At 42.6% G+C, this 19,201-nt stretch overlaps 1 protein-coding gene across 7 annotated transcripts in view; it reads right to left on the bottom strand.

Annotated features, from left to right (window-relative positions):
- Window positions 1–10,815, bottom strand: part of LOC139452043 (myoferlin-like) — a 182,977-nt gene extending 172,162 nt beyond the window's left edge. For 6 of the 7 annotated variants that reach the window (XM_071233332.1, XM_071233329.1, XM_071233335.1 and 3 more), the window contains exons 1-2: window positions 10,555–10,815; window positions 10,342–10,397 (exon numbers count right to left, since the gene is read on the bottom strand). In XM_071233332.1, coding sequence (XP_071089433.1) covers window positions 10,342–10,397; window positions 10,555–10,648 — 150 coding nt within the window. In that variant the 5' untranslated portion in view covers window positions 10,649–10,815. The remainder of the gene's footprint in view (window positions 1–10,341; window positions 10,398–10,554) is intronic. The other variant, XM_071233336.1, reaches the window with a different exon arrangement.
- Between the last annotated feature and the right edge of the window lie 8,386 nt (window positions 10,816–19,201).

The raw sequence follows: 19,201 nt of genomic DNA, 5'->3' as shown, positions 1-19,201 counted from the left end.
GAGTGATAAGACAGACTGGGATGTACACATGGAAGAGTGATAAGACAGACTGGGATGTACACACAGAAGAGTGATATGGCAGACTGGGATGTACACACAGAAGAGTGATAAGGCAGACTAGGATGTACACACAGAAGAGTGATAAGGCAGACTGGGGTGTACACACAGAAGAGTGATAAGGCAGACTGGGATGTACACACAGAGGAGTGATAAGGCAGACTGGGATGTACACACAGAAGAGTGATATGGCAGACTGGGGTGTACACACAGAAGAGTGATAAGGCAGACTGGGATGTACACACAGAGGAGTGATAAGGCAGACTGGGATGTACACACAGAAGAGTGATATGGCAGACTGGGATGTACACACAGAAGAGTGATAAGGCAGACTAGGATGTACACACAGAAGAGTGATAAGGCAGACTAGGATGTACACACAGAAGAGTGATAAGGCAGACTGGGGTGTACACACAGAGGAGTGATATGGCAGACTGGGATGTACTCATGGAAGAGTGATAAGACAGACTGGGATGTACACCCAGAGGAGTGATAAGACAGACTGGGATGTACACCCAGAGGAGTGACCAGGCAGACTGGGATGTACACACAGAAGAGTGATAACGCAGACTGGGGTGTACACACAGAAGAGTGATAAGGCAGACTGGGATGTACACACAGAAGAGTGATAAGGCAGACTGGGATGTACACACAGAAGAGTGATAAGACAGACAGGGATGTACACACAGGAGAGTTACCAGGCAGACTGGGATGTACACACAGAAGAGTGATAAGACAGACTGGGATGTACACAGAGAGGAGTGATAAGGCAGACTGTGGTGTACACACAGAAGAGTGATAAGACAGACTGGGATGTACACACAGAAGAGTGATAAGGCAGACTGGGATGTACACACAGAAGAGTGATAAGGCAGACTGGGGTGTACACACAGAGGAGTGATAAGGCAGACTGGGATGTACACACAGAAGAGTGATAAGGCAGACTGGGGTGTACACACAGAAGAGTGATAAGACAGACTGGGATGTACACACAGAGGAGTGATAAGACAGACTGGGATGTACACATGGAAGAGTGATAAGACAGACTGGGATGTACACACAGAGGAGTGATAAGGCAGACTGGGATGTACACATGGAAGAGTGACAAGACAGACTGGGATTTACACACAGAAGAGTGATAAGACAGACTGGGATTTACACACAGAAGAGTGATAAGACAGACTGGGATGTACACCCAGAGGAGTGATCAGGCAGACTGGGATGTACACACAGAGGAGTGATAAGGCAGACTTGGGTGTACACACAGAAGAGTGATAAGACAGACTGGGATGTACACACAGAAGAGTGATAAGGCAGACTGGGATGTACACACAGAGGAGTGATAAGGCAGACTGGGATGTACATACAGAAGAGTGATAAGACAGACTGGGATGTACACACAGAGGAGTGATCAGGCAGACTGGGATGTACACACAGAAGAGTGATAAGGCAGACTGGGGTGTACACACAGAGGAGTGATAAGACAGACTGGGATGTACACACAGAGGAGTGACCAGGCAGACTAGGATGTACACACAGAAGAGTGATAAGGCAGACTGGGGTGTACACACAGAAGAGTGATAAGGCAGACTGGGATGTACACACAGAAGAGTGATAAGGCAGACTGGGATGTACACACAGAAGAGTGATAAGGCAGACTGGGGTGTACACACAGAAGAGTGATAAGACAGACAGGGATGTACACACAGAGGAGTTACCAGGCAGACTGGGATGTACACACAGAAGAGTGATCAGACAGACTGGGATGTACACAGAGAGGAGTGATCAGGCAGACTGGGATGTACACACAGAGGAGTGATAAGGCAGACTGGGATGTACACACAGAAGAGTGATAAGGCAGACTGGGATGTACACACAGAAGAGTGATAAGGCAGACTGGGGTGTACACACAGAAGAGTGATAAGACAGACTGGGATGTACACACAGAAGAGTGATAAGGCAGACTGGGATGTACACACAGTAGAGTGATAAGGCAGACTGGGGTGTACACACAGAAGAGTGATAAGGCAGACTGGGATGTACACACAGAGGAGTGATAAGGCAGACTGGGATGTACACACAGAAGAGTGATAAGGCAGACTGGGGTGTACACACAGAAGAGTGATAAGACAGACTGGGATGTACACACAGAGGAGTGATAAGACAGACTGGGATGTACACATGGAAGAGTGATAAGACAGACTGGGATGTACACACAGAGGAGTGATAAGGCAGACTGGGATGTACACATGGAAGAGTGACAAGACAGACTGGGATTTACACACAGAAGAGTGATAAGACAGACTGGGATGTACACCCAGAGGAGTGATCAGGCAGACTGGGATGTACACACAGAGGAGTGATAAGGCAGACTGGGGTGTACACACAGAAGAGTGATAAGACAGACTGGGATGTACACACAGAAGAGTGATAAGGCAGACTGGGATGTACACACAGAGGAGTGATAAGGCAGACTGGGATGTACATACAGAAGAGTGATAAGACAGACTGGGATGTACACACAGAGGAGTGATCAGGCAGACTGGGATGTACACACAGAAGAGTGATAAGGCAGACTGGGGTGTACACACAGAGGAGTGATAAGACAGACTGGGATGTACACACAGAGGAGTGACCAGGCAGACTGGGATGTACACACAGAAGAGTGATAAGGCAGACTGGGGTGTACACACAGAAGAGTGATAAGGCAGACTGGGATGTACACACAGAAGAGTGATAAGGCAGACTGGGATGTACACACAGAAGAGTGATAAGGCAGACTGGGGTGTACACACAGAAGAGTGATAAGACAGACAGGGATGTACACACAGAGGAGTTACCAGGCAGACTGGGATGTACACACAGAAGAGTGATAAGAGAGACTGGGATGTACACAGAGAGGAGTGATCAGGCAGACTGGGATGTACACACAGAGGAGTGATAAGGCAGACTGGGATGTACACACAGAAGAGTGATAAGGCAGACTGGGGTGTACACACAGAAGAGTGATAAGACAGACTGGGATGTACACACAGAGGAGTGATAAGACAGACAGGGATGTACACACAGAGGAGTGATAAGGCAGACTGGGATGTACACACAGAAGAGTGATAAGGCAGACTGGGATGTACACACAGAAGAGTGATAAGACAGACTGGGATTTACACACAGAGGAGTGATAAGGCAGACTGGGATGTACACACAGAAGAGTGATAAGACAGACAGGGATGTACACACAGAGGAGTGACCAGACAGACTGGGATGTACACACAGAAGAGTGATAAGGCAGACTGGGGTGTACACACAGAAGAGTGATAAGACAGACTGGGATGTACACATGGAAGAGTGATAAGACAAACTGGGATGTACACACAGAGGAGTGACCAGGCAGACTGGGATGTACACACAGAAGAGTGATAAGACAGACTGGGATGTACACATGGAAGAGTGATAAGACAGGCTGGGATGTACACACAGAGGAGTGATAAGGCAGACTGGGGTGTACACACAGAAGAGTGATAAGACAGACTGGGATGTACACACAGAGGAGTGATAAGGCAGACTGGGATGTACACATGGAAGAGTGATAAGACAGACTGGGATTTACACACAGAAGAGTGATAAGACAGACTGGGATTTACACACAGAAGAGTGATAAGACAGACTGGGATGTACACCCAGAGGAGTGATCAGGCAGACTGGGATGTCCACACAGAGGAGTGATAAGACAGACTGTGGTGTACACACAGAAGAGTGATAAGACAGACTGGGATGTACACACAGAGGAGTGATAAGATAGACTGGGGTGTACACACAGAAGAGTGATAAGACAGACTGGGATGTACACACAGAGGAGTGATCAGGCAGACTGGGATGTACACATAGAAGAGTGATCAGGCAGACTGGGATGTACACATGGAAGAGTGATCAGGCAGGCTGGGATGTACACCAAGAGGAATGACCATCAGGCAGGTCATCTGTCCTGGTTCTCTGAGACGCCACTGATGCATCATGTTACTGTAATGGCAACTGTCTTGAGGTCTACATTTCAGTCAGGAAATACCTATTAATTTACCATTTTGAGTAATACCCCCACCACTCCTATCATGTTTAATGCTATTTTCTTCATGTGGTGCTTCCAGTGTACCCAAACAGTTTATTTTCAGATGGTCACCCTTACCATGTTTAATCACATCACATACTTCAGACTCATCAGGCTATTATTCATTTCCTGTGACAGATTTTCCAGATTATGAAGTGTGCTGCATGATGCCAGTGTCATCATGATGCTACGAAACATCATACCATGCTTAGTAGGGTGCACCATAGCTGGCGTACGACAGCATGCTTACGACGGTACACATACAGCATGCTTACGACGATACACATACAGCATGCTTACGACGGTACACATACAGCATGCTTACGACGGTACACATACAGCATGCTTACGATGGTACACATACAGCATGCTTACGACGGTACACATACAGCATGCTTACGACGGTACACATACAGCATGCTTACGACGGTACACGTACAGCATGCTTACGACGGTACACGTACAGCATGCTTACGACGGTACACGTACAGCATGCTTACGACGGTACACGTACAGCATGCTTACGATGGTACACATACAGCATGCTTACGACGGTACACATACAGCATGCTTACGACGGTACACGTACAGCATGCTTACGATGGTACACATACAGCATGCTTACGACGGTACACATACAGCATGCTTACGACGGTACACATACAGCATGCTTACGACGGTACACATACAGCATGCTTACTGCAGAAGTAATCAGAAGAGGATTCTGTATCCAGTTTTAGTTGCTTTATAGTGTGAGGAGGGGAAGGTCATGGTGCTGTAAAACATGTTCCATTTGTATTGTTTCTCAATTTATCTAAAACAACGAAATGACATACCACCTGATCGAAATGGATAAGTTCACAGACAGGGAATCAAGGACCCAGAATCTCTGAAAAGTGATATGTACACACAGCAAAAGTGAGAAATGTGTGCACCAAGAATCTACTCCTGGGGTTACAATTGCAGATGCAGCATGTACAGTGTGGCATGAACTAAAGTTCAGTTTGGACAATGGTGATGTCGGCCATTTCCATTATCCAATTATATACTTGATTGATAACCAGTGCATGTTCATTGGGATATTTAATACTGAGCCGCTTTTTGTGACTGTTAAGCCACTCCCAGTGGTGAAGTTATCCCTGCAACAGGTGGCCGCAGGCTGCTGGAAATACACGTCCCCACGAGCTTCCACATGTAGGTATGGCTACTTCAGCAATGCAATAAATGATATTATTTAGGTTTACATATTAATATCAAGCACATAATGCATCTGTCAGTGTTGACCAACACAAATTATTCCATTATCCTCCTGATTGTGCCTGGACTTGATCGTAACAGATGTGAGAGGGGCACTGGAACTCCTACTGAGGCCAAGTCCACAATCATTGTTTGTCACATAGTGGCATACAGAACATACACCTTCCAATATATCTACCTGCACCTTTGGTAGATGACATTGTTTAGTGAAAGTGTCAATCTTATTCTAATCAGATGGTTTATTCCGAAGATTGAACAAACCTTCCACTGGAGTACTGCCATGTGCACTTTCTACCCAGCCAATGAGCCAAAATATGTGCTGTAGTTCCTGAGTGCTATGCCATCAGCACCCAAAAGGGAGTAGAAGCTATATGTGCATTCTGTGGGGGGTTTCTTTAGATAAAATATATTTTCGAAATCGAGATGGTAAAAAAATGAAGCTGAATCTTTTTATAAGCTGGAAGGAAATTCTTTGATCATACTTATTACCATACAAGAAGAATATTGAAAAGAATGCTTTGTACAAGTTAGCAGAATATAGAAGCAGCAATTGAATCAAACAAGGTATATGCATGCATGATCATCTTCTGTAATACAAAACCAAACCAAGAAAGGAACAGCAAAGAATTCTTTTGACAAAATATGTTATGTACGAGGACAAACACAATGTACTGTTCCGGTTTCAGGCCTACACATGTTCATATATCATATTGTCCATAAGATCAGAAGACTTATCTGTCCTAAGAACAACAAAATTTGTTACATTGTAGAAAAGTTGACTGCCTTGCTGTATCAATTCGGTGTTATGTAATTGTTGTTCCCCTATACCAGATGTCTTTGAAGGACATTAGATAACAGTCCATGTATCTGACCCACTACCAGGGTTAGGAAACACTTAATGCATACATTCAAACTTGCATTTAGGAACATATACATATCACTACTCTGATATCTTCTCAGCTTTAATTCCTTACATATTCAACTATCCAAATGTGTTCCAATACACAGTGGAGGACGACCATTGACTGCAATACTCAGAGGTGGTCCACAAGGTGGCTGCAGGGCCAAGTGATGTTAAATACAGCAAGCTCTATCTCATGCTTGGAGGACTTGTTCACGTGCACAGAGCCACGTGGTCTGTTAATTAGTACAGCAGTCATTACCCTTGACTAGTAGAGTTCATGTCATACTCTTGCCAGCCACTCCCACAAGAAAACACAGGCACCTGTATCTACTATGTTGTTCATGGACTAGCATGTTACAAAGCCAGTTACTTCTGAATTCATACTTCAAATGAACACTCTTGGGGAGACAAACTCCCAGGTCTGATCTGCCATGCATCGTCTAACAAGCTGCCAGTAATTATCATGAAAATATCCAGCCTAATTTGAAGGCCAACTTGAATAGATTACACCCCAGTGAATCAGTTAGGCCTCCGACAATGACTCAGTTCAGGAACAAATGACAGTTTTACAAATACCAAGAAGCTTAATGACTCATGATGACAAGTGCTGCTTGTTTAATAATGCAAACAGCATCTATCATTTCTCTGAACATTAAATTCTTCTAGAAAAGAAAACCTTGCTGTAGTAAAATCAATGAAAAGGATATCCACCATGAGTCTCTGTAACCAGCTGGACGTCTATATTGCCTATATGTACCAGTGGGATCAAACTCATAATACTTTTCATAAAAATCAGTATGATTATTAACTGTTAAACTCAAAATTGAAAGGAATTTTAACACAAATGGATTTGCAGTGGATATGCCAAATATGCAGTATCACTAGAGTTTTGGGGTAAGTGGAGGTCAGATATGAGATACACAAAACTGGAAACCTAGACATATCATCCTCAAAGATTCAGACACATTACATAGAACATGTAACCTACTTGCACTTTTCTATCCAGTTAAGGCAGTTTTCAAACACAGGTAATTGAGGTAATGATTGTTCTTCCTGTGTGTTAAGTATCTTGTTACAAGGTATCCTGTTAGAAACTGGTTATAAATGACACAGTCAGGATTGAATCATTCAGGAATTTACTTATGTTAATATGGGTAATCTTATGTACTGTATGGTCTGGGCCATATGGCTGGCTGTGTGGTGTGTGACAGGCCCAGCCCACCAGGTCTACCTATCTATGACACAGTACACTGCCCTAGGCCATCACAGCAGCATTCAGCACATTCTCCTGGACTCAGTCACACACAACACACATCACACACACATCACACATCACAATCACTCAACTAAATCACAAAACACACACAACACACATATCATACTTGTGGCTTTGATCTTGTAGGAAACTATTGCTGCACCAATTATGTTGATTGAGTAATGTGATAACTACAGTGTCGCAGTGCATGATTAGTCTGGTTTCACTGCTCTTTGACCTTCAACTCCAGGCTGTAGTAGATATTTCCTCCTACATTCATAGCAGTCAACAACACAGGAAACTCACAGCCAAGTCCTATTCCCTATCTGAAAGCTTGTCAAAATACAACAAAACAGGATCTTGTCAGTATTATGAGGTTCCACAAAGTGTTTAAACAACTTGAAAACTTTCTGAGAGTCGTCTACTTCTGGTACTGACATGTAGACATGTACAATATGCAGGGGTAGGCCAGTCACAAACCATTCCTGACAAATACATGTTTGATTTGGCACAAAGAAATACAGTCCTGACAGAGTAGCTGAGTCTCAAGTCAGCAATAGTTTAGTGATATCACTGCCATATAGAGCCAAACTTGTCATCTATCAAGCTCCAAGTTTCCTGCACATGGCCACAACATACAGTGCATGTTCAGCTCATGTCACAAGCACCTGTGGTATGTGCTGATTGAGCATCTTATTGTACACATCTATTTATCTCTGCCACAGTCAGATATTGTAGAGCTTGCATGACATGTCAGTTTCCCCTACTCATCACACAGTATCTCTCCAAACCATGTTCAAACAGAATTTCCAACCATAGAGCATTAGGGACTGGTCATGTGACCCCTTTTGGAAACAATACCATGTGTTTATAGATGTATGGAAAGCTCCTGGAAATGTGTACTCAACAGTGTAACTAAAATAAATCAAAACTACCAAAATAATAACTTCTCAGTCATTTGAAGTTAAGAAAAATGGTACAAAGAGTAAAAAACCCAGAAACAATGTCTGTGGCATACATTTAACATGACTGAAGTGTGCACAAAACGTTACCCCATGCTACAAATGTATTTTTGAGATCCGTAGGGTATTACCTTTGTGACCAGTAGTGTAACTTACACATCAAAATTGTTAAAAAACAAAATAAATAATTTTTAAAAAAGTACTTCAGTGTGTTCTTCTTTCAGTTGTTTGTTATAGTAAGATAATTTTTGGTTAATTCAATTAATCTTCACAGCAATTTTGCAATTTATGCCAGATGGAATCTGTTTCGGTGGACAATCTGGAGTGGTTATTCTCTTGCATTGACAAGTTTTGTTTTATGAAGATATCTGGGTTTGATCACGATAATGAAACTGTTTTAAACTTAAAATGTGTAACAAAACGGAACATGGTAAGGCTATTTCGTGATATTTCTGTTTTAGATATGTTGCACTGGTCTGCTTGTGTTTGATAAGTGCTATGAGTGTTTAAGAAAAATAAGTACTGCATTATAATTGCTTACATTTTATTTTCCCCCAGCTATGCCCCCGGTGACTGTGTACTTGACATTGGTAATTAGACCTATTTCAAGGGATTCATCTGGGTACTTCCGATACAAACCCTAATACCAAAAATATTTGTTGTAACCCCTGTCTGTCCTAAGGATATATATGTAACCCCTGTCTGTCCTAAGGATATATATGTACCTGAAGACATAAGTATGGAGATTAGAGAGTTGGGTTGAACATTGCTGATAGGATGACGTGGGTGAGGGGAAGGCCACAGTGACACAGGTCATTTACTACTTGGTTCAACCTGAGTGCAAGGCGGAAAAGAGGCAGTAACTAAAGGTTTAACTAGACATTGCTGAGTGGACAGGTTCACATACACAGTACAGTGTGCTGAGGTCAAACTTATGCCTGGGACAAAAGGACCTGTCTCCAGCGTCCTACCGTCAACACTCTCTTTCCATGTACATGCCTGACATACCTCAGGCACATACATAAACATACACTGGTCATGCTAACAGACATGCCTACCCACACTATACCTTCACCCACACTTTCAGAAACTACTTCACTGCATATGTAATAATAATATAAACAAAATATAGCCAATAACTTAAGACAGTTATATCTTTAAAAAATCTATCTAAGTAGGTGTGAGAAGTAATTAAAATTGATTAGCACAATCAGATACTCCCATTGACATGTATTTTTTATTTATAGTCAGTGGCCAAAAACATTAGCTTACAGCCAAACGTACATCAACATACCAAATATGCTGCACCACTTAAGTGACCGTGTATGTTTTTCTTCAAGTACATTTTTAATATTCAAAACTTTTTCTATATCAATCATAACTGTACATAAAAGAAAGTGACTTTAATTATCAATACATTATGGCAGTCATTAGCCACACCTGTATAATGAATATATGCCACTACACTATACCACATGGTCCTACACCATTCGCAACTATTTACATTAATGTATACAATGTAATATATATCATTGTGCAGGCAGGGCAGGTGACACATCCAACACTGAAATTTGATTTATCGAATCTGTCAACTGCCCATGGAATTTATATATTCTTCTGGACTTCTCACAAGGTACTCTTTTTCAGAATTCTATGACAATGTTGATTTGGGTATTATCTGGATGCAGACAAGCAATCCATTAAACAAACATAAACCCCACCCCCGCTCCCACGACTTCGAAACTACATGGCGACCACGCCCACTGAACATATCGTTAAGTTAAAAATAACTTTCATTAAATACCTCATTCCAGGTTGGGTCAAGTTCAGATTTTATGACCTGTGTCTTTTTCCGAGCACCTGCGAAACATAGAGAAACATCGAGTTACTTTGTATGATAAGATTTTGCCAAACATAATATTTATACTGAAAGATCGCCAGTAGGTGTTTACAGTCATGCTTGGGAAGCCGGTGACCTCCGCTTGATAACTTTTCGCTTAGAAGTAATTCCACTTACCTTGGAAGTCTATGGTGGCATAAGGGTCACATTTCCCGAATGATTCTGGATTCGGCACATTGGTGGCACCAATAACCACGACTTGAAGCGCCATGCTGAGATTTTTCACTTGACGTATTATCACCTAAGTAAATCCATTGCTCGCCTCAACTTTGTCAGTGCACTGGTCTCGGCTTAATCCGACGCCCTCTCGCGACACGAGCTGAGGCACGAGGGAGATAACTCACACTACCTGGAGGGACCATCAACAGTCCATTGTTAATTGTCAAAAACGAAGAATCAAAAGTACAAATTAGTTGCAGATTTAGCCATGTTAGAGATTGCCGCGCATGCCATTTATGCCATAACGTGCGGTTCAATGCTTACCTCCTGTGCTGGTGGTAAAAGCCAGCTGGCTATTGATTTTAGTACTGCTAGCAGTACGAACTATATCTGCCCCTCGCTCTACTCTCTCGCGGCCCACAGACAGTACCCGACACGATGGTAACTTTTGTTGTTTTTTACACATCCATTGACTCACTGAAAACTGCACATGTATGAAGATTTATTAAGCATCTGATATTAAATTCACAAAACAGAAAAAAATCATACTATCAAATCCAATCTTCTTAATCATTTATAGCATAAAACCTTCAGTCAGAAATAAGAACGATTATATAAAGGGTTGTTTGAACCAGAGACCATATAATAGATAATCTATTATATGGTCTCTGTTTGAACTTGTAATATTTTACAAGTTGTGCCAGTGACAGCCATCACTACATGCTGCCGGTCGATACAGAACGAGTCAGAACAACACAGACGCGGTATATCGCATACCATTAGAAATCGGGCAGATACAAACGGCATTATCACACACCATTTATATGTACATTAGATTCGACTTAACAGAAAGGCACATACATTGATGTCACATACACTCTGAATGTTAATTAATTCCAGCCTTACAAAAGAGAAATACAAGCCCCAGTCTGCCCAGAATAATACGTATGGCCTTACACGCATCACATATATATGTATTAAGATGTGTTTTAAGTGTAAGGCAGTCGATACACACTGACTCTTCCGTTCGCAGAAAATAAGCAAAGAACAATGGCGCACCTGCAGACAATGTAGGACACTTCGAAACACAAAAGGGGCGGCCGGGTAGCCTAGTGGTTAAAGCGTTCGCTCGTCACGCCGAAGACCCAGGTTCGATTCCCGACATGGGTACAATGTGTGTAGCCCATTTCTGGTGTCCCCCGCCGTGATATTGCTGGGATATTGCTAAAAGCGGCGTAAATTTATACTCACTCACTCACTCACAACACACACACACACACACACACACACACACTAATTTTTAAAAGAGACGCTCTGAACAGTACTTCGGTAACATCACAGCGCGTCAGCTTGATGTGGGAGGAGAAACGGGGCTGGGATGATGAATCCCACGAGCATGGGAATAGTTCTGACAAACATAGAAACACAATCAGGGCGAACCCGGGAACTGAACCCACCATCGTACATTTTTGGCACGTTCAAGGGCAGAAACTCTGCATAGGCACTTATGTATTGCAAATAGTGAGGCTACCTCACGCTACAGATAACATGAACAAGTATTGAGTGAGTGAGAGAGTTGGGTTTAACGCCGCTTTTAACAGTATTCCAGTTATATGACGGAGTGTCAGCTTAATGTGGGAGGAAAGCCCGAAGTGATGTAGGTATCAGACGTTTACGACTTCGGTGAAACCCACGAGCATGGGTACGGTGCTGACAAACCTAGAAACATAATCGGGGCGAACCGGGATTCGAACCAACAACCATAGGTTTCTGGCGTGCCCAAGGGACGTAACTCTGCACAACGAATGGCGGCGCCTTAGACGACTGGGCCACCCGTGCCCCCTGAACAAGTATTGATCCACCGACTTTCCACTCCGAGGGCTGACCCTCTATCCACAGGATTACGGAGGCGGTCTACTTGATATGAACATTTAATCATTGAACATGGTTTAAAACAACGAAATCATGTATACTTATATTGCCCCGCTTCACATAAATGTAAAAAGTGAAACATTTGTAAAATCGTGTAAAGCCAACAGAAGTGTTTCAAACTGAATCAAAACCAAAATGTATTGTCAGGAATACATTAAACCAACGTTTACGAAGAGAAGAAGCTTAGAAATAAATGGTATCGATTTCATAGAACGAGTAGGTTGTGCACATACAAAGTATAAAACCGTTGAAATACCCTTGCGTATAGACTAATCACAAGAAGAAAATATCGTATATTTCAGGAATAAGATGCATCTGTATAGATTACTGGGGGGAAAAACGTGTATACGCTGCCCACGTCTCAATAACGGGGTAACAGGCACTAGTGAGCCATGAATATTGAACCAGCTATTGTCAGTAGGAAACAGAATAACGAAAAGGCATGCAGCTGCAATGATATGAATGCCGCAGTTTGTAGTGCAGATGGGAGAATAGGAATATAGTTGGAATGTATTCATTTTCCAACAGTTGAATAAATGGACAAAAACGAAGCAATAGACACTGGAGTTGTTTGTACTAATTTCGTCGGCAACGGGCGGAACAGCGTCATTATTCGCCATGTTTGCAAGGACCAGTACATTCCCAGTTTGGATAGGGCGAAACGCTGTTGTGTTCCACAGGACCCTATTTGCAGGGCAACATAGTGAATGTTTCAATATGGTAATGCACAATAGCAGATGTGCGTAACTCAGTGATGAAATGCACTGACATGGTGTGTTTAACACTATATAATCTACATAGAGACGAGATTTCTCAAATAACACTGTCAGGGTTAGTATTACAGTATAACATCTAGCTTGAGTGAGTATTACAGTATAACATATACCCTTAGTGATTATTACAGTATAACAACTACCCTTAGTGATTATTTCAGTATAACATATACCCTTAGTGAGTATTACAGTATAACATATACCCTTAGTGAGTATTACAGTATAACACCTACCCTTAGTGATTATTACAGTATAACATCTACCATTAGTGATTATTACAGTATAACATCTACCCTTAGTGAGTATTACAGTAAAACATCTATATGTAGACGAGGATGGTCAAATAACATCACCAGCGTATGTATAACATCTATATGTAGATGAGGGTTGTCAAATAACACCGCCAGGGTATGTATAACATCTATATGCAGACGAAGATGGTCAAATAACACCACCAGCGTATGTATAACATCTATATGCAGACGAGGATGGTCAAATAACACCATCAGGGTATGTATAACGTCTATATGTAGATGAGGGTTGTCAAATAACACCGCCAGGGTATGTATAACATCTATATGCAGACGAGGGTGGTCAAATAACACCACCAGCGTATGTATAACATCTATATGCAGACGAGGATGGTCAAATAACATCACCAGCGTATGTATAACATCTATATGCAGACGAGGATGGTCAAATAACACCATCAGGGTATGTATAACGTCTATATGTAGATGAGGGTTGTCAAATAACACCGCCAGGGTATGTATAACATCACCAGGGTATGTATAACGTCTATATGTAGACGAGGATGGTCAAGTAACACCACCATAGTATTTATAACATCTATATGCAGATGAGGGTTGTCAAATAACACCATCAGGGTATGTATAACATCTATATGCAGACGAGGATGGTCAAATAACACCATCAGGGTATTTTAACATCTATATGTAGATGAGGGGTGTCAAATAACAACATCAGGTTATGTATAGCATCTATATGTAGATGAGGGTTGTCAAATAACGCCACCAGGGTATGTATAACATCTATATGTAGACGAGAATGGTCAAATATTGATATAGAGAAGAGGGTGGTCAAATAACGTCTGTATGTGGTCGAGACACTGCGAGGGTTGCACTGTCAGTGTGAGTATTGCAGTTTAGCATCTACCAGTAGACGAGAATGATCAAAGAGAATTGTCAGGACGAGTGAGTATGTAACCATCTACATGTAGGCGAGAACGACCAAAAAGAATTGTCCGGATGTATATTAGAGTCTAATATCTACCCACAGAAGAAAGTGCTCAACACTGGATGCATCAATGCAAGTGGTCAACCTTTCTGTCGACCGGATATACTGATGGACAGGTAGCTATTTTGAATGCCGATTGTCACGATACCTATCTCCATAGCAACCATCCACAAGAAGCATCATACTTACTAAAGTCTTTGTTTGAACATCTAATCCATTTTGGAACACATATGCGTGTATGGCAGATTCGATAAAGACAATAACATACCTGTCCACAGGAACGTATCACCTGTCGGGAATACCACGAGTTGGCACGAGTTTCACGTGCGGGTGACACACAGGAAGGCTTGCGTGAGCGTGTCTTAGGTATTTACCCACAGCAACCCAAACAAAAATGATTAATGAGTACTTTTGCTATTTCTGCACGGTTTTTTTTATCAGTTAATGCAGATTAGTTATTCGAAAGTCATGAAAATATCAACTTTGTCAGGTTACACGCACGATGAAACCAACATGTTATTGGCGTGGATCGATCTGACAGTGTACAGTGTTACGTCCGTTGACGATCATGTAGAAAGCTATATATCTCCAAGATCTCTGAATCCAGACGTTAGCCAGCGACTTACCTTCCACCACTGGACTAGGTTTAAAGGCTATTTCTCCCAAGAAAAGGGATGAGCGGTTACTGGGTTACTACCACCTGGACTGTCACAACTGACCTCAAAGTGAATAGCACCCCAAGATCGAGTTGTACGTCACTCAAATAGAAGTTAGAAATTCCCAATGACAGCTAACCACCACTTGTTCGATGGAGTTTCATCTAGACAGGCTCTAATTTCGTGAGCTGTGCAAACCTCCAATGTTGGTGTAGAGAGTGTGTCTGACATGTTGCATGTTTTGAGCCATCCTGCTACAGCAGCCTTTGCAATGGCCTTTTTGACAAAGGCTTGCTTGTGATGAATTTGTACTGACAAATTCCATTTTGGGAATGTGCGTGAAGTTTCATTGTATTCAAGTGAAAATGAATTCAAGAGTCGTTTTAGTAATGGATGAATACCTATAGAGAGGCCATCACTTTGAAGTACAGAGGCCAGTGCTGATCTTCAGTAGTGCCATGTCAAAAACCCACATCTTTTTTCTGATGGAGTAGGAAGTCAGGGTATCTGATGCAGCCCGAGGGAAACAGAACTCCTGCATTTCTGCTGTCATAATTTCCATGGTGATGGTTGAGATGGATGAGACTGACATGAAATATTTCTAATCCTTGATATAGCAGAAGAGGAGGATGCTCCAGGAGTAACGTGTTGTGTGTTTCGTCCATGAGACGTAGTAGCGATCTCGTGAACCATGGGTGGTTGTGTGTGGGTGTGTGGGTGTGTGTGTGTGTGTGGGGGGGGGGGGGGGGGGGGGGGGGGGGGATCCTTGAGTTGGTTGTTGCTCTGACTTGTAGGGGTGAACAAGGAACCCTCGATATGAGAGTAGCTGAATTAGTAGGAGTGTGTTGTGCTTGATTTTTTTACTTTTCTAGATTGGTCGATAGGAAGTCATTGATGTTGTCGTGAAATCTTACTAGACTCAGTTGAGCAAACCCGGTGAAGGGGGTGGTAATACCCAATAAACCATGAAGCGATTGACATGTCAAACGGTAGAATGTGGAACTCATCTTTCCGTTGACTGTGAATCGTAGAGAAGGTCGGCAACTCGGTTGTAGTCTAGTTGCTTGTGTGTGGCCAAGTTCACGGCTGCTAGCTTGGCTTCTGCCCTATGGGCTTTGTAGGAAATGAAGCTTGTACCCTCTTCTTACAATGTCGAGAAGCCAGGGGTCGTTGTTGCTTAACTTGCAATTTTCAGCGTACTGCATCAGACGACCACTGACATTGTTGTCTATGCCCATTATGGAAAGGAGCTGAAATGGCTATGCTACCCAGCATCATTCACGCTTGAGAAGCTCTCCATTGGTGCAGTGTATCTGACCAACCTCCATGAACACTTTGACGTTGTAATTAATGTCCAGTGACATTGTCATAATTCATGGAATCAATGGATATTGGTTTTGAGAATAAAATAGCTCTCATATTTTATGTTAGTTTTCTCTATTTGTTGCATGTATAAAACAACATTTTGAATTTTGGATTCGATAACAATTTATCATTATCTACACTGGGGTAGATTCTGGTAACTCCCAGATTGTACCCCCTGGGGGTAGATTCTGGGAAGTCCACAAAAACTACCCCGGGGTAGATTCTAGGAGCTCCCATAATCTACCCAGGTATACTCTGAAGGGGGGTAGATTTTGGCACCTTACACCGGGTTTGCATTATGTTGAAAACTGGTAATCTGCAATCGAATTGAAAGGTCTACAGGATTTGGATGAGCCTGTAGAACGTGACCATAGTCATGGACAACAAGGTCCGCCTCTGAAGACGCCTCTACCTTGGCTTCTGCCACGTTTGGGGTAGGTATGTTCATCTTTGGCGTGATGCTCTACCTTTCCAAGTTTGGCCACGAAAAGAGTTCCACCCTGGAGCCACATGTCTTTTCCCGTTAAACCGAGTAGTTTCCAGGTTCCAGGCGTTTCTGAAGTCTAGATGCCATACTGACGTTGGAATGTTAAAATTTCTGGTTAGTTGAGTGGATGATTTCTTCAGTGATAAAGTTTAATCTGTTGAAGACAGTTTGAACTACCTGTGGCTTGAACTGCATGAGGAGCATGCTGAATAACCGTGATAGGATGGCGACCTAGGTTCGCCTGAACTCTACCCGTGCGCTTGACCACCAGTAGTAAAGGGACATATTCATCAGGTCTCGAAGCAACTGCACTCGCTTCCTCATGTCGTCTTGAGGCATAACGCTTATAGGCCTGTGGAGATTGACAATGAAATCCAGTCCACCTGCGACTAGACGATCGTGGTGGACGATTATTATCATGTAAATCATGGGTAGATGGAGAAATGTGAGAGTCTTGATATTTCCTACCGTTCCCTTCCTTGACTTACCCGGTATGTCTGGGCGAATGGTAATCTATGGTTGAAAACGATCTGTCATGATCTGACTCGTGAGCTGGGGTATGAACGTCACGCTTGTCACCCTGGTGTCACTCCGAAGCGGACTTTTTCATACCAGAAAGAGACACCTTCTCTGATTTAATCCTCTGCTTTGTTACAGTGCGAACATAAAATGGGTAAGGATAGGGTTTACATCAAAACTAATTAGATCTGTTGGTTGTGAAGATGACGTCTGAATATCTAAAGATTTGATAGTGTGATCCCCAATAATTAGAGGTAATGTATTCACGTAAATTACAGTTTTTTTCAATATTTTCCGATCAAAATGCCTCTGACTAATTCCAAACTACATTTGGCGACCATCTCACCCAAATGGTTTCCGTCCCTTTGCGTTTTGTCCTGGCTGCCGTGAGAGAAAAATAACAAATGCAAACTCCTTAAGGACGACGACGGACAACAGTCGACTTGCGGCTACATAAGCGCACCTGACATTACACGCCAGTTGAGTTAAAGGTTACAACAATTCAATGTACTCTGGACCACGAAGCTTTTATTTCTTGTCTGTCTTTTTCCTATATTCCGACCGTGGCATAGAAAAAGACGATACTTAATGAGGGGGCGTAGCTCATCCTCAACGTGAGATCCAACCAGAATAATTCCAGATAACGTGTGTCATGTCAAGTAACAATGGCGGTCTCTCAAATACATGTATTGATCAATTGCTCACTATGTAATAAATGTATCATCCATTTCTGTAGCGATACATGACCTTTCTGTACGACAACACAGCGACAACATACATCGATACCTATGTAAGTTGATACAGACACAGCACGGATGACCAGTATCCATATTCCCGGTCAGCGTGACCCTGACTCATTTTCCTCACGATTACTTATCGATTGATTTATAGAAACGGTAACAATATAAGATCTGTATGAGGACACATACAATATTGATGCAGCACTCGACTTGAAACACTGTGACAGAACTGACTAAACTGAGACATGAAACTGCACTGGGGTTGATTACCTCCAGAGCATGGTAGAAACTAGTCACTGGGTTTGATAACCTCCAGAGCATGGTAGAAACTAGTCATTGGGGTTGATTACCCCTAGAGCATGGTAGAAACAAGTCACTGGGGTTGATTACCCCAAGATCATGGTAGAAACAAGTCACTAGGGTTGATTTCCTCCAGAGCATGGTAGGAACTAGTCATTAGGGTTGATTACGTCCAGAGCATGGTAGAAACTAGTCATTGGGGTTGATTACCTCCAGAGCATGGTAGAAACTAGTCACTGGGGTTGATTACCTCCAGAGCATGGTAGAAACTGTTCACTGGGGTTGATAACCTCCAGAGAATCGTAGAAACTAGTCATTGGGGTTGATTACCTCCAGAGTATGGTAGAAACAAGTCATTGGGGTTGATAACCAACAGAGCATGGTAGAAACTAGTCATTGGGTTGATTACCTCCAGAGCATGGTAGAAACTAGTCATTAGGGTTGATTACGCCAAGAGCATGGTAGAAACTAGTCATTGGGGTTGATTACCTCCAGAGCATGGTAGAAACTAGTCACTGGGGTTGATTACCTCCAGAGCATGGTAGAAACTGTTCACTGGGGTTGATAACCTCCAGA

The sequence above is a fragment of the Haliotis cracherodii genome, unplaced genomic scaffold (assembly GCF_022045235.1).
Source record: "Haliotis cracherodii isolate W230 unplaced genomic scaffold, xgHalCrac1.p SCAF_9, whole genome shotgun sequence".
Taxonomy (NCBI): Eukaryota; Metazoa; Mollusca; class Gastropoda; order Lepetellida; family Haliotidae; genus Haliotis; species Haliotis cracherodii.
The sequence above is the reverse complement of the archived record's forward strand: the minus strand, read 5'-3'. Positions and strand labels throughout refer to the sequence as shown.